Source organism: Manihot esculenta, chromosome 10 (genome assembly GCF_001659605.2).
Source record: "Manihot esculenta cultivar AM560-2 chromosome 10, M.esculenta_v8, whole genome shotgun sequence".
Lineage (NCBI taxonomy): Eukaryota > Viridiplantae > Streptophyta > Magnoliopsida > Malpighiales > Euphorbiaceae > Manihot > Manihot esculenta.
In genome coordinates, this window is record NC_035170.2 from 1,469,148 (window position 1) to 1,486,355 (window position 17,208).

Sequence of the window (17,208 nt, forward strand, 5' to 3'; positions counted from 1 at the left end):
ATAATTTGACAAAAATATTTTTCACGTGCCTGTTTTTAAACCCCTGTATAAGATAATTTGATAAAAATACTCCTCTTTTTTCTCATTTTTTGAGCATAAATCATTAAAGTTTTCTGAACAAAGCTACAGAAGAGAGCTTATAGAGATAAAACTCGAATAAGATTCCAAAACTGACGTCGTCGTTGCGATTCCGAAAATCCATAATAATTAGTAAACCTCCATTGAACATTACCTTCTGAAACAACCAAATCAATAAAATTTGAAAAAAAAAAGCCAACCACAGAAACAGACTCATTACTTTTCCACATTAACGAAAGATCTCATTCCAATCCTTGTCTATTGACTGAAAAACAACTATCAAAATGTAAAAAATTACGAAAATATTTTATACGAGAACTAAGAGTTTTTGTTTCCATAAAAAATAAAATGTCCGTCTTATAACTAGGAATCAAATCCTTCAATGCAATAATTGTCTGATGATTGCCGCTATCGATCTGCCAAAAAGATTTGCATATTCTGAAAATTAATTGGATTGTATGTAAGAAATATTCCCACCATACAAAAATCATAAGTGACGATTGGAATATCTCTTATCTCTTAATAGGGACAACAATATCTTTTCTTCGTCGATAGTCAATTGACGCAGATCGTTTTCTATGGAAAAGGGAAAAGAAAAAATTAGATTTAAAGAAAAAAATTTAAAAAACCTCTATTGAACATTATCTTCCGAAACAACCAAATCAATAAAATTTAAAAAAAAGTCAACTACAGAAACATACTCATGACTTTTCCACATTAACGAAAGACTTCCTCCCAATCTTTATCTATTGACTGAGAAGCAATCATCAAAATGTAAAAAATTACGAAAGAATTTTATACGAGAACTAAGAGTTTTTATTTCCATAAAAAATAAAATGTCTAACTTGTAACTAGTAACCAAATCCTTCAATGCAATAACTGTCTGACGATTGCCGCCATAAATTTGCCAAAGAGATCTGCATATTCTGAAAATTGATTAGATTGTATGTCAGAAATATTCCCATCATACAGAAATCATAAGTGATGATCGGAATATTTTTGAAATTCTTAATAGGGACAACAATATCTTTTTATTTGTCGATAGTCAATTAACGCAAATCGTCTTCTATGAAAAAGGGGGAAAAAATTAGGTTTAAGAAAGAGGAAAATGTAAAAATATTGAGTCACAAAGAGATCAGAGAAACTTTATAAAGTCAATTATTTCAATTTGAATAGAGTACTATTTTACTAAAAGTACTATTATTAATTTTAAAATTTAATTATATTAGCAATTTACTAAATCCATCCAAAATTATTTCAGTTTTTCATTGGTAAAATTAAATACCAAATTAGACCATTTTTTTTTCTCATCTCTCCTTCTAGACTTCTCCTCTCTCTCATCCCTTTTTCTCCCTCTCTGTGATCTCTCTTCTCCTCTATCCTCGCTATCATTCCATCTGTAATCTCTCTTCTCCTCTATCCTCGCTATCATTCCATTTCCCAGGCATTATCGTAAAACAAACAAAACCTTAGTTCGCATTAGTAATTCCTTATATAGAATCGTTTTGAAAATGATTATACAGAAGTTATGTTTGAGCAATTTCACATATGAATCCCAAATGTTAAACCTACATATCAAGCTCAATATATGCTCCATCAAGAAAGCCTCATCCTTGATCATGCCCCATCAATATAAGCACGCGCTTGGTCTTTACATACGGCACATTGGTTATAATTTCTGCTTTATGTGAATGCACCTACATGTGTATTTTTTCCTAAGGGATGCGAAAGTATTTACAGAAACAATATGGAGAAACTAGTTTAAGTGTTTGATCACTAGATCATCATGTTTAGATATAACCTCTCTTGCAATCATAAAGGTAAAGCTATACAAGGGTCCACATCTTCAGGCCTTGCGTCCCATCTTCTCATAGCTATTCCTGGAAACATCTGCTGCATTCAATATATTTGCAAATGTCTATCTAATGGTTCGGTTCCTCCTCATCATCACTACTAACCCATCCATAAAAAGGGCTGTGACTCCGGCTTGGAAGAGCTTCCACTCCTCCTTCGGAGTGAATATTTGTTTGCAAGGGACTACGACTTCGGCTTGGAAGAGCTCCCACAGTTCTTGGGAAGCGAATATTTGTTTGCCAGGGATTATGATTTTGGCTTGGAAAAGCTTCCACTACTCCTGGGAAGTGAATATTTGTTTCCCAGGGATTATGATTTCGGCCTGGAAAAGCTTCCACTACTGCGGAGCGAATATTTGTTTGCCTGGGATTATGATTTCGCCCTGGAAAAGCTTCCACTACTACTGGGGAGCGAATATTTGTTTGCCAGGGATGATTACGATTTCCGCCTGGAAAAGTTTCCACTACTACTGGGGAGCGAATATTTGTTTCCCAGGGATGATTACGATTTCGGCTTGTAAGAGCTTCTACTACCACTGGGGAGCGAATATTTGTTTCCCAGGGATGATTACGATTTCGGCTTGGAAGAGCTTCTACTACCACTGGGGAGCGAATATTTGTTTCCCAGGGATGATTACGATTTCGGCTTGGAAGAGCTTCTACTACCACTGGGGAGCGAATATTTGTTTCCCAGGGATGATTACGATTTCGGCTTGGAAGAGCTTCTACTACCACTGGGGAGCGAATATTTGTTTGCCAGGGATGACGATTTTGCCCTGGAAAAGCTTCCACTACTCTTGGGGAGCGAAAATTTGTTTGCCAGGGATTACGAATTCGGCTTGGAAGAGCTTCCACTGCTCCTGGGGGGCGAATATTTGTTTGCCAGAAACTGCTCATGACTTGCGTCCCCTTGGAGCCTTGGTCTAAGTTGATGCCCTTGCCACTAGTTCCTTCTCCTTCAGGTCCTGGTAAACATGCATTATATTCTGCAAAAGGATAGCTAAGCTAAGGAAAGGGAGGAAAATTCAGAGTATTATTTTGAAGAAGTTCAGATTTATTCTTGTCAACTGCCAGAATAGGAGGCAGTTCATTCTTGAATGTTGCTGTATTTGGTAAGAAACTAGACATAGTTTCAGAAGCTGTCCACAATCCACCAGCTTCAAAACATTCATGGGACTAGCTAAATTACAAAAATAACATACAATGAAACAAACAAGATAAAGGAGGCTAGAACCATATGGCTAATTTATTTGGCAACACTTGCAAATCACATGCTATGCTTTAAGAAAAGGATGGGAAGTCCATTACCAGATGTATCAGCCTGTAATGCATTGGATGATAAAGACGGAGTGTTATAAGTCTCTGATCCTATACCCAGATTTAGGTTAGACTGCAAATGAAATGCCATAGCCTCCTCATTGAAGAACATAGGTAAAAGAGCCTCGCTTGATGGCCCTGCACATGATACTTCAGCATTGTTTCCGTCTCCGCCTAGAACCATATGGCTAAGTTACAGGGAAACACTTGCAAATCACATGCTAATCTTTAAGAAAAGGATTGGAAGTTCATTACCAATTGTATCAGCCTGTAATGCAGTGGATGCTGGAGCCACATTATTATAAGTCTCTGATGCTATACCTAGATCTGTGTTAGACGGCAAATAAAAGTCTATAGACTCCTCATCGGGGCATGTAGGTAAAAGAGCCTCGCTTGATACTTCAGCATTGTTTCCATCGCCACCATCACTTGGTAAGGAATCATCCTTTTTAAGGAAAGAGAATATAAGATGAAAGAAAGAGGAAAGCAAGAATGATTATCGACAGTTCGACACCTCAATCAATTTGCCAGAGTGAGAAAATATGATTTGACTGCTATATGTGTACTACTAATCTCATACTGCCAAATTATAAACAACTCAATGCAATCATATCAAGTCACACATTACACAGCCTTTTCAATTGTATTCAGAAGATAGAAATTCAAAGAGTAAGAGTAAGCTTTTGCTAAACTATCTCATAGAACCAGATAGGTTTCAAACTCCATAGACATATTGTCAAGAATCTTTGCACTCCCAACATCTATAGGCAAGGAAGAAAACACCAATAAATATCAAATACTCGAGCTTGTTCAGCTAATGAAAATTACACTGGTTCATTTTGGAAAAGCCACCGCCATATCATGCTTCAGACTCTTGTCTTCATTCCAATGTATGTTAACTGTTAGCATAGACTTATATTACTCTGTTCCCCATGAAATCAAGAAACAAATCACCTGTTTTTAAGCTAATTCTTTTGGCTAGCACACAAAAAGCTCGGTAGAATGTTTTCAGAAAATTGAATACAGAAGTTGAAGGAGTCCTTCAAAAACATAACTTGCTATTTGGACTTACTCTTGAAGATTTCTTGAAATGAATTCAACAGAGCATACAGCAATCCCCTAGAATACCCATTTCACAAGCTCACCCACCTCCCCATGGCCCAAAAGGCACAGAGCATCAAGCGTCTCCTACATAACTATAGTTCAAGAACTCAATCAATTGACAGATTCCAAAGTGGAAATTGCTCATTTATTTGCAAGATATGACCATAATAGTTGCATTCCTTTTGCAAATTTTCTTAACAGATTATATATGGAATATAAAATATAATAAAAGAAAATTCAAATAAAAGTTTTACCTTTTCCTCCGCCTCTTCCCCGAAATTTTCAAGAATTCTGTCAACCAGGGTGCTATATGAAGTCTCTTCAATAAATGGCCATCCCTCATCACCACCATAAACCTGAAATAGAACAAAACCCAAAATTAAATTTTGAAAACCCAAGAATCTGTTTCTTTCCAAAAACAAAATAAACCCACATTCAAAAGCTCTTCCACCGCAGTGACAGTCACTTCCTTGCGAAACCCATAACTTCGCATTGCATCAATAGCTGCATCCATACGTGTCTGACCCTCGTTTGACTAAAAGTAACCCAAAAAGAAACAAAGAAAGAAAGAAAGAAAGAAAAGGGAAAAAAGAGATCGTCAGGCGATAATTTGAACAATGGTGTACGTGATCATGAGAATGAAAATGACCCATACGAAAAGGGAAAAATAAAAAAAGAAGTAAAACAGTAGGAAAGCTAGAGAAAGTTCTGTACCTTTTCGGTACGTCTTCGTGGAGTCATTTTGTCAAATACTGAAAGAACAATAAAGAAAGCATTGAGAATAGCAAAATGAGGAGATAAAGAAAAGAAGATCAAGCAAGAAAACTTACAATGATTGAAACTACAAGAATTTGTTCTTGTTTTCCCTTCCAATTTGGGAAGGTTTGACTGATTGCCTTGCAAGTTTCTTCGACACCTTCCCCTATTTATTATCGACTAAAAGCACAAGCTCCACACTGGGAAACCAGAAGAACGTAGCAAAAGATCACAGTAGTTTGCTACTCAGATTGCTACCTTCATAATGGAAGGACATCATCCATATTCATATCCATGTAATGTATATAAAGAGAGGGGGAGGGCCTCCCATGCACAAATTCAGCAACTTAAAATCTATCTATGAAATACTGGTTTATAATATTCAAAAATAAAATAATAACATTATTATTAAATAAAATGTCATTAAAATTAAAATTAAAATTAATAATGCTTATAAAAATATTTCAAATATATATATATATATATATATATATATATATATATATATATATATATATATATATATATATATAATTCCATTAATATTTAAATTCAATAAAAAAACTTAATTTCAGAAAAAAAATTAAATATCACCTCAAAAATTAAAATTTATTAATTAATTCATTCGTATTAAGATATTTTAGATTTTTTTTATAATATTTAACGATTAAAATTAACGAAAAAATTAATTAGTAGATTTTTAGAATATTGTTAATATTTTAATATATTTTTTAAAATAAAAGAATCAACTAATTATTTTTTTATAACATAAAAATTAAATAATAATTTTATTAAAAAATATTTCTCTCCTATTTTATTAAATATGTGGGAATTTAAAGAATAACTCCATATGTACAAAAAAAATCATTAGAATTGGCTTAAATTTCATTTTATCATGAATTTATTTTTTTACATAATTTTCTAAGCACTAACTGAATAAAAAACGACGCCTTAGTTTGCACTATTAATTTCTTGAATTATATTGTGATTTTTAATTTTTAAGAAAATAAATAAAAATATTAATTTAATAAATTTGATATTTTCTCTTATCTTCATTCTTTTCATAATGATAAAATCAAGTAAAAAACATTAATATACAATTTATTAAAAAAAAAAAAGAAAAAATTGGTGAAAAAGAAGAGTGCTTAATTAATGGAAATTTGCGATCTTACTTACACTGGTGTCATGGAAATAAATACTTGAAAATGGAAAAGTATCAATAGATATACATTTTAGATAAAGGTGAATTGACTAAAAAATTTCAATATTTATATGTATTTATATTTTAATTTACTTTTTTTTTTATTTTAATTTAATTAATTTAATTTTTATATTTTAGTGTAATTTTAATTAATATATAAATTTTTAAATTTAATAGCATGTGTATTATTATTATTTTTTTAATTAATTAATTAATTAAAAAAATTTATCGTTAGTGTCATTTTATATTTTAATTTAAATATCTAAATTTTAGGTAAATTAGTTCAATATTTATATTTTAATATAATTTTAGTTAATTTTAAAATTAAAATTAAAAGTAAGTCATTTAATTGATAAATACGTAATTCACAATTTTAAATTTTATTTTAAGTAATAACTATAAATATTTTATAATAAATTTATTATTTAATTTAAAATAGGAGTATATACGAGATAATAAAAATAATATATTTATTATAAAACTTTTATAATTATTAATAGAAAATAAAATATTTTTACTGCTTAAAATTAAATATATAATTAAGTATAAGTTATTATTATTTTCACATATGAAATTAGTTTATATTTAAAAAATAATAAAATATTATCTTTCATATTCCATTTGAATTCTTATATTTTAATTTTTAAAAATTAACTAAAATTATAAAAATATAAAGTATATTTAAAATTTAAATGTTTAAATTAAAATATAAAATAATATAAATATTGAATTTTTTTCAATTATTTAGTATTAGTTTATATAAAAAAAATAATAATAATATATAATACATCAGTTAAATTATTAAATTACCTTATAAATTATCAAATTTAAAAATTTACAAATTAATTAAAATTACACCAAAACTTAAAAGTTGGATCAATTAAATTAAAATTAAAAAATATAATTAAAATATAAAGATGGGCGTAGGACCATAAATAACTTAAGTTTTTTTTTTGTTAGTTTTTAGACAATATATAATAATTCAATAATTTTGAAATAATAACATTGAGTTTATTATTCAGTTAATTTATGAAGCCAAATAAAATATCCATCTCTTACAATGCCTAGTTTTTCATTAGATACACAAAATTTTTAAGAAAATCTTTATAAATATTTCCTTTGTTATAAAAATGAAGTTGAAAGTTACAATAAAAAGTTAAATATTTTGTAACATGCAGTAATTAAACTTAATGAATTATTAGTAAAAAAAAAAAAAAAAAAAGAAAAATTGAACGTAAAGAAATGAAGAGGTAGAAGATAAGAAAAAAGTTGGTCATAATCTGAGGCACGAAAAAATTATATGGCAATATGAGTGGTTCTAATATAGTGTAAGAGATACATCAACAATTCTAAAACCACTACATCATCATGGTTAACTTTAACCTTCTCTTGCGATCAAGGCGATAGTTCTACATAAGTTTATATGTCTTGACGCCTGGCATCCCATCTTCTCTTGCCCTTCCTGGAAACATCTGTAGAATTTAATATCTTTGCAAATGTCTCATCTAATGGTGCTGGTGTTAGTTCCACAAGTTCCTCATCATCATCACTACTAATCCATCCATGGTAAGGTCTACGCCACCGAATTGGAAGAGCTTCCACTACTTCTGGGGAGCCAATATTTCTTTCCCTGGAATTGCTTATTGTCTTCTCCCTGTAGCATTGGTCTATGTTGATGTCCTTGTATTCTGCAAAACAAAAGCTGAACTCAAAAAAAAGAAAAGAAAAAAAAAAACGTAAAATTCGGATGAAGTTCAGCTTTATTCTTGTCAACTGCCAGAATAAGAGGCACTTCATTCCTGAATGTTGCTCAATTGAGTAAGAAATCTAAAGACATTATTCCAGAAGTTGTCCACAATGCACCAGCTTCAAAACATTCATGGGACTAGCTAAATTTAAATAAAATCCAGTAAAACAAACAAGATATCTAGAACCATATGGCTAAGTTAGTAGGCAACACTTGCAAATGACATGCTAAGCATTAAGAAAAGAATGGGAGTCAATTACCAGATGTATCAGCCTGCAATGCGGTGAATGGAGTCTTGTTATTATTTTTCTCTGATGCCATACCCAGATCTGCATTAGCCTGCAAATGAAAGGCAATAGCCTCCTCACTAGAGCAGGTAGGTAAAAGAACCTCGCTTGATGGCCCAGCACATGATGCTTTGGCATTGCTTCCATCTCCGCCATTGCTGCTTGGCAGGGAATCACCCTTTGTAGGGGAGAGAGCAAAGAAAGAAAGAGGAAAACAAGAAAGACAGTCAACATCTCAATCAATTGTCATTTAGAAATTCATGGTTTGAAAAAATTACAGCGATATTGATGGCTGCATCTGTACTACTGATCTCATACTGCCAAATTATAAACCAACTCAACGCAATCATATTAATAAAGTCAAGACTTGTATGGCATTAAAAAAGATAACAGAAGAGTACTACCACTTCTATTAGCATAAAGCACCTTGATAATAATACAGCAACTGGCAATTTCAGAGCTTAGCAAATATCATTTTTCAAAACACAAATCACCTGCCGCTAAAATTTTCAACAGACCATATTAGTTATCATATAAGTTCAAACTAGAGAAGATGTTGGCAAATACATACACACACATATATATATATATTAAAAAAGAAAGAAACAAAAGAAAATGTTGACTGTAGGAAAGCATTTTGAGAAAGTAATGTCCTAGTGGTCTCATAAAACAGGAATAAGTTCAACAGCATTTGGAGAAGATTTTGTGAATGAAAAGAAACACAAAAATGTTGATTACTTTATTGAAACATGTATTTTCAGAGTTGTCCGAGTATTAATTAATTGCACACTAAAGCCAGAACATTTCAACATGATTGATGGCTATTATTGAGCCCAGAAGCCAAATATTTCAGACATACTATATGGTGACACTAGGTTCCAAATCCACAATTAGGTAAACACTGAAACATTCTGGTGTCGGTGAGTTCCAACGCTTAAAAGAGACACTTAAATCACACATTGCACAGCGTTTCAATTATATTCAAAAGACAGAAATTCAAAGAGTAAGAGTAAGCTTGCTAAACTATATCATACAACCAGATAGGTTTCAAACTCCAAAGACATTGTCAAAAATGTTCACTCTCCCAATAACTATAGGCAAGGAAGAAGACCCCAATTAATATCGAAGACTCAAGCTACTACTCTCTAGCTTTTGCTAATTCAGATAATCAAAATTATAAGTGTCATTTTGGAGAAATCCACCGCCTACCAGTAACCATATCATGCATCAGACTATTATCTTCGTTACCATGTATATTAACTATTAGCATAGACTTGTACTACCCTTCCCCATGAAATCAAGGAACAACTCACCAGTTTTTAAGCTAACTTGTTTTTCAGCACACACAATGCTCTGTGGAATTTTTACAGAAAAGTGAATAAAGAAGTTGAAAGAGTCCTTCAAAAACATAACTTGCTACTGGACTTGCTCTTGAAGATTTCTTGAAATGCATTCAACAGGTATCCAGCAAGCCCCAGAACCCATTTGCACAATCCCCCACCTCCCCATAACCCAACCCAACCTACCCCCAACAGGAAGCTTGGTAGGAAAGCACAGGGCAGCAACGCCTCATACGAAACTATAGTTCATAGATAACATGATTAGCTGTTTTTCACCAAGAATTTAAGAACTCGAACAATTGACAGATCCTAACTGATACTACAGCATATCAATTCCAATATTGACTTAAATTCAAAGGACCAGCTCCTTCTGGTCTTGGATTTGTTTATCTGCTCAGGCTTGTGATACGCTATAAATCCACATTCTCCAACTTAATGATAGTAGCCTCCTATGCACATAATGTCATTTTGGCATAACACTGTACATTCACCAAAAAGGAATGGGAATTGCTTATTTGCTTACAAGGAAATCACCAAAATTTTCTTAAAATATTAGGTCTATCACATTACAAAACCACCCAAAAGGAACATAAGGAAATCAATTATAGATGGGATATAGAAACAATCAAATAAAAGTTTTACCTTTTTCTTCTCCTCTTCCTCAACTTTTTCAAGCATATTGTCAAGCAGGACTCTGTATGAAGCCTCTTCAATAAATGGCCATCCATCCATACCATAAACCTGAAACAGAACAAAACCCAAAATTAATTTTTGAAAACCCAAGAACCTATTTCCTTCCAAAAACAAAACAAACCCACATTCAAAAGCTCTTTCACAGTAGTGACAATCAGTTCCCTGCGAAACCCATAGCTCTGCATTGCATCAATAGCTGCATCCATACGCATCTGACCCTTGGGTGACCAAAAAGTAACCCAAAAAGAAAGAAAGTAAGAAAGAGAGGGAAAACGAAAGAAAGCCACATAATTATGAAAAAAATCGTCAAGAGAACTGAAGTAAAGAGTCTAATTTGAACAATGGTTACGCGATCATGAAAATGGAAATGACCCATATGGAAAAAAAGGAAGGAAAACAGTGGGAAGCCAGAGAAAGTTCTGTACCTTACCGGGACGTCCTCGTGGAGCCATTCTGTCAAATACTGAAAGAACAAAATTAACAACGGCAAATGAGGAGACGGAGAAATGATCAATGGAGCCAAAAGCAAGAGAAACTACATATGAACTGAAATCAAGACTGAAGGCACAATAATTTGTTCTTCTTTTTCCATTCCAATTTGGGAAGGTTTTATTGATTGCATTGCAAGTTTCTTTGACACCTTTCCCAATTTAGTATCGACTAAAAGCACAAGGTCCCCATTGCGAAACCAGAAGATCATTGCAAATGGTTACCAATTCCACTGTGTTGTAGTTAAGTATCATAACTCAGCAGCCCACCGTATTTATCACTGTACAAGAGTCGATTCATTTAGCTTGTAAAATAACAAGCATTTGCTGCTAGCTTCGCAATCGAAGAATCCATTTAGGGAACTATCGGCCCTTTCTAAGCTGTCGTCTATTATTGTTCATATTTATTATATTAATTTTTTTTCTTTAATTATTCTCCATTTTATAATTTTTATTTATTTTATTTTTTATATTTATTTAAAAAATATATTTTTATCAATTCTAAATTATGTTTATATTAAAAAAATAAATTTTATTCGATATTAAAAATATTTTAAAAAATTTCTTAAAAATAAAATAAAATAAAATTATAGTAATTAAATTATATATTACTATAATGTATAAAAGATAAGCTAATAATAATTTTAAAATAATTATAAAAAATAAATAAAATTTATAAAACAAAAAAGTAATATATTTTTCAGTTAATAAAATAAAAAATATTAAATAATTATTTAGTAAGGTAGCTGTTGTTAGTATTTTTTCATTTATTTAATTTGAAAATAAAAAAATTGTCTTCTGCACACAAATTGAATAACTTTCAAAAAAAAAAAAAACTTTTCCTATCCAATAATTTTATTAATTTTTCTTTTTTAAAAAAAATTATTGTTAAACTTTCAACTCTATTTTATTTTACTCTTTCAAAATATTTTTTAATATTTAATAAAATTTAATATTTTTAATATAAATATCATTAAAAAATAAATAATTATTATTAAAAAATTAATAAAAATATATATTTTCAATATATATAAAAAGTTAAAATGAACCAAATTATATATAGAACGAATAGAGTATATATTCGATAGAGCTATAATTTCAAGTGAATATTTTATTATTTTGTTTTGCAATTAAAAAAATTTCATAATTAATAATTTTATAAAAAATTAATTTAAATAATTTTTATTTTAAGTGAATTAATTTAACTTTTTGAATTAAAAAATTTTTATTTATTTTTTTTATATAACGAAATCGTTGTAAATGAAGTTATATTGACAAATCAACTAGAAAATGTGAATAGATTTAATAATCTCTCCTTCATTCTATTTCAACTATTATTCTAATTTTTTTTTTTCACTTTATTTGTTATTTCTAAAATTAAGGAAGCATTATCATAAATCTGTTTGGTTGGGAGTCATTTAATTAAAAAATTTTAAATTTTCATAAAATACTAAAATTCTGCTTTTTTAATTGGTAAATCAATTTAAATTCAATAAAATTTTAATATTTATATTTATTTTGTTTATTTTTAATATTTAATTTATAAAAAGGAAAAGAAAAGTAAAAGTAAAAGATTAATAAATTAATTTTATGTATTTTTATCATTCTTAATAATTAATTAGAAATAATAAAAAGATTCAGTGTTCGGTGAGGAGATGGAAGAGATTCAATTTGTGGCAGAGAATCACTCCTGCTGAGATTCAACGTTTGGTGATGGAATATCGAGAAAACACAGAAAGGGAAAAAGGGTTCTCTTTCCTTTAATGCAGTTTTCTCAGCAGACAAACAGAAGGTATACAGATATTCATCTTTAAAATACATTTTCTCAGATAATAAAAGGACAATAAGAGATAAAATAATTTTATTTCCGCATATTTTCTCAATAACCAAACAGAGAGTAAAGAACAGATCGACACAAGCACGATTGTAAGCACATTATATAATTCCCAGACGAAGAAAGCTACACTTCTTTCACGACCAATATTTCCTCAGAGACCAAACAAAATCTACAAAAAATTTCTTCTGAACAGACTAATATTAATAAACTACATATTCTCTACGCAAATCTCAGAGAATACAGGCAGCCTGCTCTTTCTTGGAGTTGAGTCATGAAGGATCTTGTGAATGAAGGCATCAACTTCTTTTCTGGGTGTTGGGTATTTGTCTAGAAACTCACTAAGATAAATCTCAATATCATCATCCATGGGCGTCCAATCTCGAGCTTTCGTGTTGATGGTGGTGGTATTCTTGCTGCAGGAGTATTCCAGCTTCACAGAGACGATGGAAGTGGTGGAGGTACATGACATTTCTGTAGTTACCACTGTTGCTTCTGCCATGGTTGATCAATTTAAGAGAAAGGAAACAAGTAGCTATATATTACTTTCGGATTGAGTTCTTACCACTACAACAAACTTCATGTATACATAGAGGTTGCCACCCTAAAATAAATCCAAACCAGATAAGGAGAGGATTCCTAATCTGCATGGAATTCATACGTTAGTAGGTTTAATCAGTAGTTGGGTAATTATACGATACATCTCAGTGCACTACGGAATGTGCACCCATAAGCTAAACAAAAAATATACTGACCGGATATATACTGACCATTGACTTAGATCCTGATTATTAAAACGTCCTGTTTTAGAGGAAATAAAACAAAAGGAAGTCATATTGAATAACAAAAACATTTACATAAGAGAATTTTATACAAAATTTAGTTTCTTGTAATGCTGAAATCTTCAATCCAATTTGCCAAAAGAATTTGAAATGGTGAAGAAGAAGAGACTGGCATTCGGTCCATTTGCTCTGCCTCATTCCTCATCATCACTAAGCCAGCCGTAGCAAGGTTTACTCCTTTGGGCAGGAAGAGATTCAACTTGTGGCAGAGATAACAACTGTGAGGGGCACATTCCTGCTGAGATCTGAGAAGTAGGTGACGCTCTTCCAAGCTTGGCATCGCAGGTTTCGCCATTAGTGCATGAAACAGCTTCCACTGGTTCTGAAACTTGCACAGCAACTGTTTTTGGTGCTGAGGATTCAATGTTTGGTGACAGAACTCGCTTGGACTGACCATGAAAGGAGTTCACTTGTTCTTCAGCATTGTCCTGAACAATGTCATCCTTCAAGAAGCATCGAACAATAATGCAATTTGCATCACCACAATATTTTATTGGGAGATTTATAATTTAATTTCTAGATAATGCTATTATTCATTCTTATATTTTAAAAAATTCCAAAACTAACCCCATGAGGAGTAAAAGAAGCAACTTTTCCATATTTTCTTTCTAACCAAACATATCTTTTGATATTTTCTCTTTAACAACCTTCATGTTTATCTCTTTGTCTTTCCTCGAGAGCATCAATTTCCTCTAAATTCAGCAACAATTTCTCTAATAAGTTTAATCAATATGCTTCAAAAGCTCTATCTTTTTAGTTTGGAACTCCATCATTCTCTCCAATAAGCAAAATCAAAAGGTATATTTCAATTCTTCATACCTCACCATCCCTTGTTCTAAAACAAAAAGGTTAAAAATTTCTTCATCATTTGTCCAATGAGAATTCATAATAATACTCAAAATCGCAGCTCAAATGAATTATTTTCCATTTTAGATGATAAGTCAAAGGATGAAAAGGAACTACTGAATTTTGGCAATCCATGACCTCAACTCTGTTTTTTTTGCTTTTTTGTTTCTTGGATTCTTGCTGATAAACCCATTTAGATATTTTTTTGTTCAAAACTTCAATTGGTGTGCTCATGATAAAAGCGCACAGTAAGTGTTCGATGAAATGCCTAATAGAGCTGCTGCATTTTTCATTTACCTTTTTTTTTGGCCTTTTTGGTAGAGAAAGAGAGGAAATGTTGCGGATGAAACATCATTAATGATCTAAAATATGATAGAAGGGTTATTTAGAATTTTGTGGTTTAATTAGGTTTTTATTTTTTAAGTTTCATAACACTTGTATTAACAATGTGATGAGCTACTTGCTGAATATGTTGTAAATTTTCACTTTGGATGATTTTAGTTTGTTTGATACTTCAGAAACTAGGAAATCTTAGTTTTATGATTTTGTCAAATAGTGTTCATGATGATATAGCAATACAATTTGGAGAGAGCCAGGAGAAGAAAGGTTCAAATGGGCATTTTAAAATATTAAAGGCAGATCTATTGGAAAATGGAATGGACGGAAGGAATACATTATAATCGGTGAAAAAAAAAAGACCTTTTAATGAATTTATTAATAATGGCAATAATAGAGACTAAATAATAAATCTTTCTATTTTATAATCAGCTAGTTCAAACACAAATAGGTGTAGATATTGAGAAAACACAGAAAGGGGTAAAACATTTACCTTTGATACTCCATTCTCAATCAACAATGGAGGATCACTGTTTTCCAATAGCTTCGGTTCATAATTTTCCCTCTCAGATTTCTCTTGCTCCTCAAGGATGGAATCAATGAGAAGCCCGTAAGAATTCTCTTCAATAAAACTCCAACCTTCATCACCACCATAAACCTGAAACAAACACAAGATGTCCTCAAAAATGCCCTCTTCACTTCTCTGCCTGATTGCAGAGAAGGTCAGTAAAAACGTAAATTAAACATACCCTTCAGCTTAAGCAACGATAAATTCACCATTATTATGGGAAAATTGTTGGTGCGTGTGTGGGGTGGGGAGGGGGGGGGGGGGGAGAAGCGGCAGAAGGAAAGTAACCAAACAGATATAATGAGATAAAATAATTTTATTTCCCTTATTTTCTCAGTAACCAAACAGAGAGTAAAGAACAGATCTACACAAGCACATTAAATAATTCCCAGACGAAGAAAACTGCACTTCTTTTTCCTTGTTGGGAAAGTCACATTTGCATAACCAATATTTCCTCAGCAACCAAACAAAATCTATAAAAATTTTCTCGTAAATGCATCTCTATATAAAGGGATGACCTTCAGGAGATTTCTGACGGTTCTGCGAACCAAAGCTTCAAGGAAGCCCATTGAGCGAAGGGCGTCAAGTGCAGCATCAATACGCTTCAGACCCACCTGTAAAATTTAAAAAATTTTCCAAGAATCGAACGAGAACATAGTGAAAAACGAGGAAAATGCACGAAAAGGGCAACCATTTCTCAAAAGAAAAACGCTGGAGAGACCTTTTGAGCTCGTCTTCTGAGCGGAGGCATGTCTATTCGTTTGAACTTAGTCGTTTGTCAGCATATTGGGAATCTCAGTGGGTTTTGCTTTGGGAACTTACGCGGGCTAACGTCTGCTAGCATTGGACCCAGTTGTACACAGCGACCAATAAGTCCATCTCCAACGACTGCGCTAAATTTTATTTTGGCCCTCAAATACTGCATTAAATTTCTACAGAATTTTAGCCTTTGCTATAGTGTCATGCCATATTTCACGGCGTGACATGTAGCAACGCTAATTTTTTTGTTTTTAATTTATAATATAATTTAAAATTTATATATATTTTTAATTAAGTTTAATTTTTTTACTTATAATTTATTATATTTTTAATTTATTTTATATTTTTATAATTATTAAAATTTAATTTCAATTAATATATTTACAATTATAAATAATATTTATAATAAATTAATTTATTTATAATATATTATATAGAATAATATAAATAAATTAATTTATTGATAATATATTATATAGAATATTTCTATTTTTTTTATTGATAATTTAATAGGTATGAATTTATTTTATTTTTAATTTACTAATTAATATTTAATTAATGTATGTTTATAATTAATGTTTAAGTAATGTTTTTTTATAATTATTATTTAATTAATATATTTTTATAATTAATATATTTTTATTTATTTATTTATAAAATAATTAAATATTTAAATATTGAATGAAAATATAAAATATATAAATATTTAGAGTGAATATATAAAATTATATAAATTTTTTAAGTAAAATATATAAATAAAATTAAAATAAAATAAATAATATAATATTAAAAAAATAATAGAAATAAAATATTTTTTTAATGTTAAAAATAATACAGAATGTTGAAAATAATATTACACTAGTTAGTGCAAAGCACTAAAATGCTGCAAAATATAGTGTATAGGATGGAGATGGCCGAACATAACATGACTTGGAAGTAGGGCTGAGCACTATTCGGTTTAAACCGAAATAACCGACCGAATCGAACCGAATTAAAAATTTAGTTCGGTTTTATTTTTAATTCGGTTCGGGTTTAATTTTTTGAAAAATCGGTGATTTTGGTTCGGTTCGGTTTTAGATTCAAAAATTTTGATCAGACCGAACCGAACCGAAATCACTAAACTACGTCGGTTTTAGTTCTTCCCCGCTCTTCCCGCTCC

At 30.8% G+C, this 17,208-nt stretch overlaps 4 protein-coding genes across 6 annotated transcripts; all 4 read right to left on the reverse strand.

Annotated features, from left to right (window-relative positions):
- Positions 1-1,472: 1,472 nt before the first annotated feature.
- On the reverse strand, positions 1,473-5,425 carry LOC110625355. The gene is made up of 7 exons (XM_021770977.2): positions 5,183-5,425; positions 5,067-5,104; positions 4,786-4,887; positions 4,607-4,708; positions 3,504-3,693; positions 3,240-3,422; positions 1,473-2,917 (listed from the first exon to the last, which is right to left on the reverse strand). Exons 2-7 carry the CDS (start codon positions 5,091-5,093, stop codon positions 2,001-2,003), a joined length of 1,521 nt encoding a protein of 506 aa, XP_021626669.2. The 5' UTR covers positions 5,094-5,104; positions 5,183-5,425; the 3' UTR covers positions 1,473-2,000.
- Positions 5,426-7,565: 2,140 nt separating this feature from the next.
- On the reverse strand, positions 7,566-11,223 carry LOC110624598. 2 transcript variants are annotated; one of them, XM_021769805.2, is made up of 5 exons: positions 10,807-11,223; positions 10,502-10,594; positions 10,326-10,424; positions 8,317-8,521; positions 7,566-7,997 (listed from the first exon to the last, which is right to left on the reverse strand). In XM_021769805.2, exons 2-5 carry the CDS (start codon positions 10,586-10,588, stop codon positions 7,729-7,731), a joined length of 660 nt encoding a protein of 219 aa, XP_021625497.1. In that variant the 5' UTR covers positions 10,589-10,594; positions 10,807-11,223; the 3' UTR covers positions 7,566-7,728. The 2 variants fall into 2 exon arrangements, with proteins under 2 accessions (XP_021625497.1, XP_021625496.1); XM_021769804.2 differs by having other exon boundaries at positions 10,802-11,223.
- A 1,488-nt stretch (positions 11,224-12,711) lies between these two features.
- LOC122724868 lies at positions 12,712-13,580 on the reverse strand. Its single transcript, XM_043960784.1, has 3 exons — positions 13,454-13,580; positions 13,264-13,342; positions 12,712-13,193 (listed from the first exon to the last, which is right to left on the reverse strand). Exons 1-3 carry the CDS (start codon positions 13,469-13,471, stop codon positions 12,910-12,912), a joined length of 381 nt encoding a protein of 126 aa, XP_043816719.1. The 5' UTR covers positions 13,472-13,580; the 3' UTR covers positions 12,712-12,909.
- LOC110624570 lies at positions 13,515-16,172 on the reverse strand. Of its 2 annotated transcripts, none has more exons than XM_021769769.2 (4): positions 16,012-16,172; positions 15,809-15,904; positions 15,216-15,380; positions 13,515-13,968 (listed from the first exon to the last, which is right to left on the reverse strand). In XM_021769769.2, exons 1-4 carry the CDS (start codon positions 16,039-16,041, stop codon positions 13,675-13,677), a joined length of 585 nt encoding a protein of 194 aa, XP_021625461.1. In that variant the 5' UTR covers positions 16,042-16,172; the 3' UTR covers positions 13,515-13,674. The 2 variants fall into 2 exon arrangements, with proteins under 2 accessions (XP_021625461.1, XP_021625459.1); XM_021769767.2 differs by having other exon boundaries at positions 13,515-13,983; positions 16,012-16,171.
- Between the last annotated feature and the right edge of the window lie 1,036 nt (positions 16,173-17,208).

What these genes read in the sequence shown, in the direction of transcription:
- LOC110625355 (XM_021770977.2), bottom strand. Translation starts at nt 5,093, where the DNA reads ATGACTCCACGAAGACGTACCGAAAAG. An exon ending in CACGAAGACGTACCGAAAAG is followed by an intron (nt 4,888 to 5,066) that starts GTACAGAACTTT and finishes GGTTACTTTTAG; the next exon opens with TCAAACGAGGGTCAGACACG. An exon ending in CGGTGGAAGAGCTTTTGAAT is followed by an intron (nt 4,709 to 4,785) that starts GTGGGTTTATTT and finishes GTTCTATTTCAG; the next exon opens with GTTTATGGTGGTGATGAGGG.
- LOC110624598 (XM_021769804.2), bottom strand. Translation starts at nt 10,828, where the DNA reads ATGGCTCCACGAGGACGTCCCGGTAAG. An exon ending in CACGAGGACGTCCCGGTAAG is followed by an intron (nt 10,595 to 10,801) that starts GTACAGAACTTT and finishes TGGTCACCCAAG; the next exon opens with GGTCAGATGCGTATGGATGC. An exon ending in CTGTGAAAGAGCTTTTGAAT is followed by an intron (nt 10,425 to 10,501) that starts GTGGGTTTGTTT and finishes GTTCTGTTTCAG; the next exon opens with GTTTATGGTATGGATGGATG.
- LOC122724868 (XM_043960784.1), bottom strand. An exon ending in ACATGAAGTTTGTTGTAGTG is followed by an intron (nt 13,194 to 13,263) that starts GTAAGAACTCAA and finishes CAACCATGGCAG; the next exon opens with AAGCAACAGTGGTAACTACA.
- LOC110624570 (XM_021769767.2), bottom strand. Translation starts at nt 16,041, where the DNA reads ATGCCTCCGCTCAGAAGACGAGCTCAAAAG. An exon ending in TCAGAAGACGAGCTCAAAAG is followed by an intron (nt 15,905 to 16,011) that starts GTCTCTCCAGCG and finishes TAAATTTTACAG; the next exon opens with GTGGGTCTGAAGCGTATTGA. An exon ending in CCGTCAGAAATCTCCTGAAG is followed by an intron (nt 15,381 to 15,808) that starts GTCATCCCTTTA and finishes TGTTTGTTTCAG; the next exon opens with GTTTATGGTGGTGATGAAGG.